Here is a 13,513-nt window from a genome sequence, read left to right on the forward strand (position 1 = left end):
GGCACAGGACTGCAAAGAAAAAGGTCTTTTTTTTGTAGGAAGGGAATTAAACAGTATTGTGACAACTTCAATCACAAACAATGGAACCTTCCAGTCCTCCTCTCCACATAAGACAACACCCATACAGCTAAAAGTTCAGGGGAATTCTTTGGGATCCAGAATGTGGATTTCAACTCCTCTGTGTTGTCTACTCCCTTTTAAATAAGGGCAGAAGTCTGTGCAATTAAGGCAGAATAAGACTTGAGGTAACATGACTTTAATATTAATCAGGCTTTAGCTTCTTAGTGATTATTTATCATATCTTCTATTACATCAGAATAAAAGGCCTAAAAGAAAGTAAAATAATCTGAAACTTACCATTTTTACACCAGTAAAAATATATTCAAGTTATATTCAGAACCTGTCCCCATAGCTGGGCTGAAATGACCTGTAAATTCCTATAAATATCATATAATTATTAAATCCAAAGTTCATAGAGGACAATTGCTAAAAGAGTACATTTGTTGCAGAAATAATAATCATATACTAAAGCTTCAGCCTGAAATGCATTCTTCATCACAATACATTTCACAGGCCCCCAAAACTGGGTTTTCATCATATGAAAACTGTCAAAAACTCTTACCTATTCTCTTGGCTTAGAGACTGCTATACAGGCTTTACATCAGGTTATCTGATATGTGGAGAGGTTCACAACAGGAGAGAAGGAAAAAGGTCACTCTGATGTTCTGTCATCCACAATATATCTGAGATGTCCCATGTCCATGTCTTCTTTACTGGAAAGGAATTTGTCTTGATTACACTTTGATGTACAAGGGAGTGGTATTCCCCAAGAAAAAGAATGCAGCAGACTAATTAAACTAAGATATATTGTTCAAGTAACTGTAGACCAGTGTCTGCTGAAGGCATTTTTTAGCTGGTTCTTCTTATAAAGAACTTCCAATTAATTTAATTAATTTAAAATATTTAATAGAATAGAATCACAGAATCACACAATTATCAGAGTTGGAAGGGACCCCAGAGATCACCCAGTCAAACCCTCCCATTAGAGCAGGATCACTAAAGCAACATCACACAGGACTGCATCCAGGTGGGTGCTGAATATCTCCAGAGAAGGGGACTCCAAAACCTTGTCACCCTCATAGTAAAGAAGTTTTTTCTTAAGTTTAAATGGAACTCCCCATGTTCCCGCTTGTGCCCCTTGCCCCTCATCCTGTCACTGGGAACTACTCAGAAGAATCTGGCTCCATCTTCCTTGCACCCACCCTTTGGATACTTGTAGACATTAACAAGGTCTCCCCTCAGCTAAAGAATCCCAGGCCTCTCAGCCCCCCTTGACCAACTTGCCACACTCTTCTTTATGCAATCTAGGATTCCATCAGCCTTCCTGATAACAAGGGCAAACTACTGCCCCATGGGTAACCTATATTTGTGCTTGAGGTTCTTCCTCAAGGTACAGGACCCTACACTTGCTCTTATTCTTCTCTTCCCAGCTCTCCAGCATGTCCAGGTCATGCTGGATGGCAGCACAGCCCTCTGGAATGTCAGCCACCCCTCTCCATTTTCTATCACCAGAAAACTTGCTGAGGATACAGTCTGTCTCCTCATCCATGCTGTTGATGAGCACATTGAACATTATCATACCAAGTATTGACCCTTGGGTTACAAGTCTAAAACTTGACCCTGCTCCACTGGTCACCACCCTCTGAGTTCTGTCACACAGCCAGCTCTCAATTCATCTAACTCTCCATTCATCTAGCCCACACATCATGAGTTTCCTAATGAGAGTGTCCTGGGAGACAGTATCAAAAGCCTTGCTGATATCAAGGTAGATAACATCCACTGCTCTCTCTCCATCTATCCAGCATGTAATGATGTTATAGAAGGCAATCAGGTTGGTCAAGCATGATTTCCTTTGGGTGAATCCATGATGACTTCTCCCTTTGACACTCTTTGCTATGGAACAAGCATTATGAAACATTTCCTTAGTTGGATAATTTGCCATCCATATGACTCCGAACCACTCAACATCTCTTATTTGAGCTTGGAAAGACAGGAGGGTGTAAAGGTTGCAAGATAGTGTCAGGTGCTTACGTGTACCACTGTCCTCTGCTGGAAGAAAAAGTTCTTACTCAAATGTTTGTGACTGATGAGCTTCTCTTAGCAGTAGCTGACATCGAGCAAAGATGACATAAGCAACAGCTAATGCATGTTCCTATTTAAGCTCCACAGGCCTGTGGCTTAGGACAGAAGGTTATTAATTCTAATGTCTGTACAATGTAGCTGCATAAACAGCACTTAAGATGTTTGCATATGAGCCAGATAGCATTCTTTATTACCACATATTTGTACAGAATTAACAACCCTGGGCCCTGCAGAGACTGGACTTTGCTGCTCTACATACACAGAGGATGCGAAGAGTTCAACTGTATGGTACCACATCGTTTGCTTTTTTTGCAAAACACCACCTATAAAATACCAGCCATTTTTCTACCAGGGTGAACCCAAAAGAAAACCGTACACAACCCCTTTGAAGACCTGATCATGAGACCTTTTAAACAACAGCTAAAAGAAAATCACCATCTCTTGCTCCAGCACTTCTAGGACAAGCATTCATTTCCTCAGGGCCGGCAGTGGACCTGCAAACTCCAGGTACCAAGGCCTTTCAAGACCCTGTCAGATTGTTGTGCAGGTGATCTCTGCACTAACGTTGGCACAACTTCGGGTACCAAGGGAAACACCTCTGAGGGAGGAGGCAAGCAGGAGAGCAGAGTGTGAGGAGAATTTGCGCCTGTCCGGTAACGGGACCCGCAACCCTGAGCCACAAAGGCAGACGAGGCCGTTTCAACCCAAAGGCGAGGGACAGAATCCTGACGTTCACCACAGGCTGAGGGGAGCCAAAATACACCCAGCCCCTGGTGAAGGCGGAAAGGTGCGTGCCTGCAGCTGGCACCCCACACCTCCACCCTGAGGAGCTGCAGAACCTTCCAGACGCCCTCCACCTCCACCTCAGCCTGCCCCTCACCGGAGCCCGCGGGGCTCGCATGGCCGCCCGCCTCAGGGGGCACGCGGGGGTCACACACCACCCCTCCCCTGAAGCGCCGGGCGTGGCCAAGGCGAGGGGCCTGCCGGGAGTTGTAGTCCGCCCCTCCGCCAGCCCACTCACTCCCAGCACAACCGCCCCGTGCACCGGACTACATTTCCCAGGGGGCGCTGCGGCAGCCGCTCAGCGGCGAGCAAGAGGCAAAATGGCGGCGGCGGTCCGGGGGTGTGGTGGGGTTTGGCGCCGGGAGTGGCAGTGCAGGGTCGGGGGTCTCTCCCGCCGCGGGCAGCGCACCCTGGGCTGTAATGCGAGAGGCGGGGCGGTCCCGGCTGGGAAGAGCGGGTACGGGGCTGGGTCGGCGCGAAGGGAGAGGTGGTTTTCTGCCAGGCAGGGCGTCCTGTCCTCAGGGTGTATCCGCAGGGCGGGAGCCGGGCCCCGTTTCGGGCTCCCGGGCTGGTGCAGGGGAGCAGCGGGAGGTGGGCGGTGTGCCGGGTCCTGGAGGCCCGGTTACTGTGTCAGAAAGAGATGGCGTGGAGGGGCGGCTTCAAACCCCATCTGCTGAGCGGTGCGGAGCTTGCTGGGGGCTGGCGGCAGCTTCTCAGTACGCGTTTATCTGACACACCCCCCCCCAAAACCTCCAAAAGCACATTTGTCTTCGCAGTAGGGCTTTTTTTGTTTGCCTTGACACGTTGGGCTCTTTGGTTCTGGTTAAGTTCCCACACAATGCGAACATAGCAGCAGTTGTTAGCAGTCACACGTTCGGATAAACCGCAAGGGCTGCGCCAGTTTGGCAAAGTTTTTTGAAGTGTTATTTTGGTCCAAAAGAATCTTTCTCTCCCAGTGGAGAGCTGTGAAGCTTTGACCGTGTGCCTGGAACGAAGCATTTTGTTCCGTCTTCAAGTTAGGGATTGGACAACCTGCCATGTTCTCTGTTGAGGTGGAGGTTTCTCATCGTACACCTGGTCACCTGAGTGAAGTTATGCAGACAACAGCAGAAGGATGCTGCTCATCACAAATAAACATAAACCTTGAACAGAAATTGTAGGGAACTCCAAGTTCCTCATCAGTGCTGTGTGCTTATGTGACCATAAGACAACTCACCCATTAAGCAAAGCCTGATGTTATTAATGCCATAATATGAGAGGGTTGCATTTCAAAAAATATGCAGGAAACGCTGAAATAAATTGGCTTCCAAAGCTACCAAAAAACCAACACTTTTGAAAATACTGTGGTTCAGTAAAATGAAATGTGTCGGGTCCTGTAAGCATCTGAACCTTAATTCTTTAAGTACTACTAAAACAGCAGTGTAAGTGGCACCTGCATCACTAATTTGGTGTTTATAGGGATGTCCTCAGCTGTTGCAGGGCAGACAGAACTAAAATCTTGGCAGTGTATTATGTTCATCTTTCGAAAGAATGCTGTACTTGATATATTTCTTTGATGTTTTTCCATAGCTTGCTTATCTCCTATAGCTATCTGGGTACTTGCACTGCTGAAGTATTCTGCCACAGAAATGTGATTTCAGCACTGAAATATTATTTGTGCCACTTCGTTTGTACAAGGCCAGATAATTACTTACAGAAACTGTCAAGCAATTCATACTGTAAAGGTGACCTTTTTCTCTTGTCCATATAAAGGTTATGGATGTGAGAATTGCAATTACTTTTTAGATTATATGGAGGAGTTTTATTCTGTGGAGTATATTCAGAGAGCAGTAACTCTCTAGTTGAAATGATGATTTCTCTATTACCAGATTACTGATGTTTATGCTAATATGCTACTAACACTGCTCTGGAGAGCCACCTTTCCCAGCACGCAAGTGACTGGCTGACAAAGAATACATAATTTATTATGCCACCTGTCTGCTGAAGATTTATCAAACTACCTGAGAAGTAATTGATATTTATCATGATTTTGTGATTTTTCGTGAGGTACCAAATTAGGATTCATCCAGCATGCAAGTTTGCCTCATTAATTTCTCTAAGATTTCTCATGTAAGGAAAAATTAAAAGTTTCGGATCATTAGATTTCTTTTTCAGGGCATTCATTTCTGTATATAATGAAGACACTTTGTCATACAGTCCCTTCCTTATATATTTAAAATTAATTCTCCACTTTTGCAGCAATTCTGTCATTATGCTGTAGATGTGTTTACAACATCATTTACATTTTTCTTAGAATTTAATTTTTGATAAAAGAATAAGTGAAAAGTTCTTAATTCTTGTATTTTTTTATGTTTATGGGGTTTAATGTAATCTTTATTAAAACTGTATTTCTCTTCTTTCTTTTTCAGTCTTGCTCCATGGGTACCAGTTGTGGGTCTGGAAGTTCATGCACAGATCAGTTCCAACTCAAAACTTTTCTCTGGTTCCCAAGTCCAGTTTGCAGCACCTCCTAACTCTTTGGTATCTTTCTTTGATGCTTCTTTACCAGGAACTTTACCAGTAAGTTATGCTTCACTTTAATTTATATCAGGATTAATGTCAGACAGCTTTGAGTATGTATCTAATACTTGGGTCTTCACAAGATTTGTCTGTAGAACAAATTTTATGTGGTTTTTTATTGTCTGTTTGTTTGATAGCATGAGATGCCTAGTTCTGTTTCTTTTCCATTTACTCACTCCCTAGTTATCACTACAGGTACTTGAGATCCTCTGCAAAGAAAAAAAGTAAGGAGTGTCTCTTCAGTATATTGAATGAATTGTGGTATTTCTCTGAAGCCACAGCGGATGTATTTGGTTTGGATGCCACATGGGAAATTCCTTAAATATGAGAGATACTTAAAATCCTATGAGGGACTAACATCTTAGCTATCTGAGTGGCCACTTGATGTTTCTTTGCCATATGTTTGTTTACTTAGTTGTCATTTGCCATTTGGAATGTCTTGCAGAGGAAATACTTTGCTTCCTAAGTATAAACTCTGTGATTTAGGGAAGTGTCAGCCATTCCTATTTTCAGAGAAAACCAATTTTTTTTTTTTTTTTTAAGTAATCTGTATGAGACATTGTGGACTACTAAATTAGAATAGCGTGTGAGTACTTGGCAATGGGATTAATTAGTGATAACATAATACATTTTTGAAGGCACAGCTTGATTAGAACTTTGTGATGGCTATTACAGTACTGGTGTAGAATTATCTGGGAATCTAACAAGTTTAATATAAAAATAATAATTTAAAATGTATAATAGAAGCTTTTACAGTGAAAATAACTATTGAATAGACTTACCATTGCCTTCTGCAGCAAGCATACAGAGACTATAATGGGGTCAAATTATTTAATGCAAATTGCTTCACTGAGTATATTTATTAGAGTGTTAGGTTTGAATTCCAGTTGCAGATATTTTTTTAATCTATTGGAAGCTTTTTATCACCATAACACAGCCTTTAATAATATTCTGAAATTAAGAATTAACATATGGCTGGATTTCTAGGGTCTAGATATATGTGATGTGATTCTGAAAAAAGGAAATGAGTTGATATACTCATTTTGTATTTGCAAAGCTATTGATACCTAAGGAAGTGAAGTTTAGATGCTGATGAAATTTGAACTTTACTCTGGTCTCAGTTGCAATAAAGGGCTGAGTTTCAGATGTAATTAAATGGAATTTTTAAAAACTTCCCAGAGAAAATGGGAACCTTGTGCATTGGTTTTGTTTAAGAAGCTAGCTAGACTTAACATGGAAAATAAGTTACTTTCATCTGGGTCAGGGAGTTAATAGTTACAAAATTAACTTAAGAGGGTTCAAGATTTTGGTTGTAGACCTCTACATAGTGTTCCATTAATGCACAGAAATCATCATAAATTCTCTGTGCTTCTCTTCAGTCAAATAGAAGAACTGTTCTAGAATAAACAAAAAATCAGTATTAATTTTTGAGTTTCATTGTTATGTATGTTACTGTTTATCTGGGAGGATTTTTTTGGCTTTTTCTTCTGTTAAAGTGCTTTACAAACAAGGTTTGGTATGCCCATTGTGAGAAGACCCCAATACATGGGGTATTTGGCAGAGACCATAGCTGCACCCAAGAAGCAAAAACCAGGATGGTTAGGTTAATTTAGTAGTAGTGGTGCTGTGCTAGATTCTACCATCTGCTTCTAGCTTTCCAAAGAGAAGAAAGGTTTTTCTCACCGTAGTTCTGGTGCAAATAGAGTTGAAAGTAAGTATTACAAAATACATGTTCTTGCATGCTAGAATGTGATACAAAATCTTGTCAGTAGTCATAAGTTTATTTTCCCATTGTACTTGCTGCACAGGAATTGTTACAGACCCGTGTTTGTTCTGGAAGCAAATAGTTGGGCTTATTTTCTTAAAATAAATATCTGCATCCATATATGGCAATATGATTTGAGGTAGTTTTAGATTGTGGTGGATTTTAAAAGCTGGGAGGTAGTTTTCTTTAAAATTTCCAAGTATTTGTTAAAAAACCCCAAACTTCTTAACAAATGTTAATATTATTGCTTAATAACTCTCTAAGGTAAATATTTGGCCTTTCATTTTTATTCTGCTGAGAAATAAAAAATAGGAGCAAAGTTTTAATACAGTAGTTGTGCTGTCTGTAGCAGAGAATAACTGCTCTTGTAGAATGAGGACTATTGGGGCAGTTTTCATTGTCACAAGGATTTAAATTTGCTGTGGGACCATGAGATGTTCCCATGATAGTATTTGCAGTTTCACAGCAGGATCAGAAAGAAAGGGAGCTTTTCTGGTTGCTTTATGTTCCTAGGTCACTAAGGAGTGTGGGCATGAGCCTTTGCTGTGCTCTGCACAGGAGAGGGGAAACGAGAAGAATGTGTTTAGCTTTCCTCTGTCTAGACTCTTTATATTTTCTTTCTGTTCTGTGGTTCAGCTTATTTTATGCTTCTGCTGCAATTAGGCGTTAGGAGGACCATCACAGTGTTGGTGTCATGGACATTTCACCAGGCTGCTCTCATAAGGCACCTCGGAGAGACAGCTACAGGCAAGAACAGCTATCTCTGCAGGTGCACTCCTGTTTCACATGAGACAGAAACAAAGGTGCAGCAAAGCTCGGATTAGAAAAGTAGATTTAGAAGTAGTCAGCACATCCCATGGTACTCTGCACACTTTTCGTGCTCTGTTGTGATAGAGCCCCTCACCATGAGATCAGATAACATTACTGTAAGGCTCTCTTTTTCTTGGGACTACATATTACTAAATACATTACATTTTATATAATCAAATGTGCAAAGGCCTGGATTTTTTTCCTGATGAATTAGCTGTGCAGTGATCTTAGCTAGGTGTCTTCAGGTGACCCGTTACAAGGAAAGTTTTATACTACATGTGGTGGTATATAGTACATCATACCTGCAAATTGAACTAAAATTCTTCTGAGGATCTGTAAAAGTGGTTGCACTCCACATCTGTTTTATCCTCTTTGAAAATTTTCAAGATCCTTTTAAAGGTTTATAAAGATAAGACTGGGCTCAGAGGAAAAGAATCCATGGTTATCTATCCTTATGACTGAGGTGGCTGACTGAAGGTTTAACTATGGCTCAGCCACAGAAATAAGATGGTAGATCTAGTAGCTAAAGGATGAAACCTTTTTGTCTGTGCTTACAGTTTTTGTTTCTAATCACATGAAAAGATGCACATTTTACATTTGTTTCATGCATGACTGAAGTGAAAGCCTGATCCTATTTCTTTGTAGGCAAGAGTACTAAGAAATAATCTAGGATTTACATAACCAGGGTTTAAATTAATGAGATTTGAATGAGTGTTAGCCCTACAGTCTTACGTATTTTAAAATTTCTGACACCTTCTCATGCAGCTGAATTTCCTGCTTTCCACAATGTGAGCAGCATCTATTTTATCTTCTATTAAGATAGAGTTTTTGGAAGCACTTGGTAATGATCAAGCTCTCTTTCTAATGGAGAAAATGTAAAGACCTGCTGACCTCAAGAAGCAGTAAGTTCTGTGCTGAACCCTGTTGTAGAATATCACATGAGGTGCATGATTTTATCTGAATAAACATTTTTTTCCTGTTGCACTGGATGACCTTGAGGGCTTGACAGCTCACTCATTGCTGATACACTGTACTGAGATTTTTCATATCCTCTTGTTTTAAACTCCTTTAGTTTTTCCTCTGCAAATAGTGTTTGAAGGAAACATTTGGGTCCTGCTGGGTCTATCACCTGCATAATGGCAGGTGGTTAACCAGATATACCTTTTTATTGGGGAAAGCAGTGGTAGAACAGCTACTGGACATTGTTCCTTCTCATAACAAAAACTCCAAACTGACTTCTCCAAAGCTGAAAATTGTCCTTGCAACACTACATATAGCAGAGAGCACCTGCATTGGGCTCTTGCCTTCCTCATGCTGCAGTTCTGTGCTATTAAAAAGGCTGCTCAGGGACATGACAGGGGTGATACCCAGTGTGGGGATGCAGAGAGTGCTTTAGGTCCCCTTCCTGTAGTGACACATCATCTATGCCTGGCACTGGCAGATACTCAGTGTTATTCCAGATATCTTGGCTGATAGATTATCAGAATTTATGATGAATTTTAGGCATCATTATTATACAGAATGTGCTTGATGCGTTTGCTTTCAAAGAAATCAGGAGGTTTGTATGAGATTTTGGTAGATCTGTCTATCAGTTATACATATTGGAGAGAAAAAGCATTTGAGACCAGAATTTATACTTTACAGCTTGGAACTAGATTTTTTGATATTCTAGGCCTGTTAGGTCTGGTGCTTGCAACAGCTGCTTTACCAACTTGTGATTTCAGTTTTGTTTTGACATTCCGACTAGGATGCATATGAATTTAATCCCTTCTTGTACTGCTTCACTTTGAAAAAAGCCTGCTTCTTTGCTTGACATTGGTAACTACATTTTTAACTTCATACATGTTTCTGGGGGAACTGGACAATCTTCTGATTTCTGAATGCAGGTTGGTTTAGATTCCATTATATAAATTTTCTTCTTTGAAACCACATGATATCTAGATTGTTGTATCCATAAGCTTTCCTCTAAGAATAAATCAGTGTCAGTGTCTGAAGGAAAAAATTAATTCAGTTTTAAGCCATTTATTTATGTCTGTTCACTTTAACTGCTAGTTCTTTCAATAAAACTGTAATAATTGTATCGGGGGGAAAAAGGGACATACTTTCTTAGAAATTGATGGTACCTTTTTGTTGCAGTTTTTCCCTGATAGTATTTTGAGTTTACAACATGCATTGTGTCATGAGGAGTTTACAGTCTTCTGTTGCTTACACAGTCCAACATTGGACTTGGAGTCCCAGTAAGCCTCTAAAAAGAAAACCCCACATACTTTAGAAAAAAACTAGGACAATGAGACAGGCTGTCAAATCATTACTCCCTGAGAATGCCTTTGCAGTTCATAGACCCTTAAATTTCTGATTGCATGATGGACTGAAGCCTGCCTACCCCATTTCAAGCTATTAACCAGTTCAGCACTGTTGTAGTGGTCAGCAGAAGTCTTTGAAAGATGGGGGAGGTCTGTTACAGGTGACTTGCAGGGCTGGATTATGATTTGGGTGGTTCCTCATTCTATTTCTGTCTCTTTCATAGGATGATGCACAGCCCCAGGGTTACCTGTGCAGCTACTTTCCTTCACTGCAGTCAGAGAAGTGCTACACTTCCTCAGTTACTGCAGTTGCTTAACTCAACTTTATTTCCTACTTACCTGTAAATGCCATTTTTCTGGAGATGCCTCTGCTTTTGTGCTTTAAAGTGTTCAGTGACATTTGTTGCTCTTCTCTCAAGCTTTGAAGGTTTCTCCTTTAAGGTTTTCTCTTGCTTTTTGCTATATCTCATTTATTTGTGAGAAGTTCTGACACTCATTCTGGGTGTTTTAATCTTTTTGTCAAGGCTAACAATTCCTGTAGGGCGTTGTCTCCTTAGCACCTCAATAACTATTGAGCTCTCTTTATTTTTGCTGTTCTTGTTGGCTTTCCTGTTTAACAGGTCCCTCTGGCTGATGTAAACTTGCCAGTTAGAACAGCATTGAGTTGATAAAACATCTTGCCATCACCTATTTCAGTAGGGCCTTCAATGCATCAGTGATGTTATCTATATATTTTTTGTTAGCTGCTTTTGTGTTGGTTTTTTTATTGCTCTACCTTTGGCTTTATATAGATACTTTAATACTTTTGAGTGAGGAACTGGAGTTTGCAGCAGCTTGTTTCTTTCCTTTCCCACATTCTATTCCTGCAGTTATTGTGTTTTTGATACTTTTGAACAGCATGACCATTACGTGACAACTGGACAGATCGGTGTCCCCTTTTTGTGGATTCAGTCTGAAATTGCTGCTGAAACATTGGCTTTTTCAGTAGTTTTTCTTAGTGGAATGTCTTTATTTCAAGTTCAAACCATGAGGAGATTTTGGGGGGTAAATTTCTGTTGAAGTTATGTTATCAGTCACTGTGTATGCTCTAGCATATACATAGATTTAATTTTCTTTCAGTATATAGGCAAACATACCTGTTTCCAGGTGATTCCCTGTCACATTGTATATATGAATATGAAAACAATGCTGCTTTAAGGAAAGATTTCTGTAGTGATCATGGCTCTATCAATTTGTAAACATTCTACCTTCACAAACTGATATCTTGCTTCTTTGTTCTTAACAATTTTTTCTTTGAAGACTTTTTTCATTGAAAAATGTTTGTTTATTGTCCAACAGTAATGACATATAATTGTAGACTTTGTTCTCTTCATGGCTGACTGTCTCATGTGTAATGTTGTGTATTGTGTACCTGTGTAATGTCAGGTTTTATGCAGTTTGGTTCAGCCTTATCTTGATGCATTTAGGCTGTAATTGGTTCTTGGGCTACAATTAATTTTTTTCTTTGTCTTTTGATTATAGGCACCTTTCACCCTTAAGTATGTCTGTGAATTTCATCTGACTGTGAAGGTCAGCCAAACTTGCCTTAAATAAATTTGGGTTTGTAGAGGTTTTTTAAACTGCATTAGCAACCAGATGAAGAGGAAAGTAGTAACTGAGTCTCTTCTCCCTACTGCTCTCAGTTTTATTTAGGTGGCTGCTATTCATATATTCATATATTGTAGTCAGTTTGTGGAGAAGATGGGAGAATCATGGACTACAGTGTTTAGGCCACTGCTTCAGTAAACCCAATTATTTATATATATTATAATAATTTTATATATGTGTAGAGAGAGGCATATGTGATGCCCTGCCGCTCCCAATATTCCTTTGCTGGCATCTCTTTCAACTAATCTAATATCATCATTTAAAATATCTGGTGCTTTCTCCCTTCCTCTCTTGCCCCTTTTCTGAAGTATAAGAACATAACACTTATATTAGGGCAGGAAACGTGCTGTGAAGTAGCTGCTGGACAGCAGCTGGTCACCCTTTTCAATTTACCTGAAGACCTCAGTTTTTGTAAGGTGGGCTGTTTGCAGACCAAGCAAATGACAAGAATTAGGTTTGCTTTTTACATTTTTACTGTGTGCTTAGAGGAATGGGGTCTGATTGTACATCTACTGAAATAAATGGGTCATTTGGGAAATGGTTAGATCTTTGTTTATTGTAATGTATAGTCTGCTACAAGGCAGCTACACCCTTTTGTGTGTGTGTGTGAGGATGCCAAGGAAGAATGCTGCCTTGAAGTACTCATCTGCTATGTCAGACTGAACCATCAGTCACAATTACATTTGGACTAAGTAAAAATAAGAGTAGTTTATTTTTAACTTATGGTTGCATTTAAAAAAAATCTATTGGAGTGAGTTGGTACCCTTAAAACAGCAAGAACAGTAAGACTGAATGTATCTGTTACTTGAAGCAAATGAAAATCAGTGATACAAAATGGGAGTACTGGGAAATACGATTAGATGTATCAGCTGAGGTTTCTAAAGATTACTGCGTGGTCTACACATAGAAGGCTAAATACATTGCAGTGCTTACTTCTTTTAGCTGTTATTTTGAATGAAGAAGAAATAAAATTTAAAGTTTCTTAGATAAGCAGTCCTGTAGTTAATCTTATTAATGCTGATTTCCTCATGATTATAAGTAGGAATGAAGATTTTAAGATAACCAATTAAAACAAAATCTACTTTAATAAAATGTGTCAAAAATTAAATATCCAGGGAATTACTTTGATTTTACTGTTTTTAATAGAAGGTGTACTTTGTTCCATAGCTTAGGCTTCCTGAGTACCACTATTATGGCAATGGGTACTTTTTTTTCTTAAAGGTAGCAGAAGTAAGCTCTTTCTGGGAGAGAAATTTAGATGTTTGGCATTTTTTCCCTGTTATCTAATACTCATTAGCAAAACAAGAAGCTGCATACCTACTGTCTTTGAAATGGAAAAAGGATAATTTACTCAATACAGAAACATAGGGGCTTCACCTAAAGGGAGGACAGCTTTCTTTAATGTATTAATATAAGGAGTAAACCTGCTGTTAAAAAGCTGTTAAAAATTGCTTTGGATGGGAAATTTTGCTGTTTAAAGTGTTGTGTATAATTTCTTATTGCT

The 13,513-nt window shown here is 39.8% G+C and overlaps 1 protein-coding gene across 3 annotated transcripts in view; it reads left to right on the plus strand.

Moving 5' to 3' along the window:
* Positions 1 to 3,244: 3,244 nt before the first annotated feature.
* The window catches only part of GATB (glutamyl-tRNA amidotransferase subunit B), a 59,580-nt gene continuing 49,311 nt past the window's right edge, over positions 3,245 to 13,513 (plus strand). For all 3 annotated transcript variants that reach the window (XR_003987510.1, XR_003987511.1, XM_030449584.1), the window contains exons 1-2: positions 3,245 to 3,382; positions 5,334 to 5,484. Coding sequence is in view for 1 of the 3 variants with exons in the window: in XM_030449584.1 (XP_030305444.1) it covers positions 3,246 to 3,382; positions 5,334 to 5,484 (288 nt within the window). In the remaining 2 variants the exon portion in view is untranslated. The remainder of the gene's footprint in view (positions 3,383 to 5,333; positions 5,485 to 13,513) is intronic.

Source organism: Calypte anna, chromosome 4A (assembly GCF_003957555.1).
Source record: "Calypte anna isolate BGI_N300 chromosome 4A, bCalAnn1_v1.p, whole genome shotgun sequence".
NCBI lineage: Eukaryota > Metazoa > Chordata > Aves > Apodiformes > Trochilidae > Calypte > Calypte anna.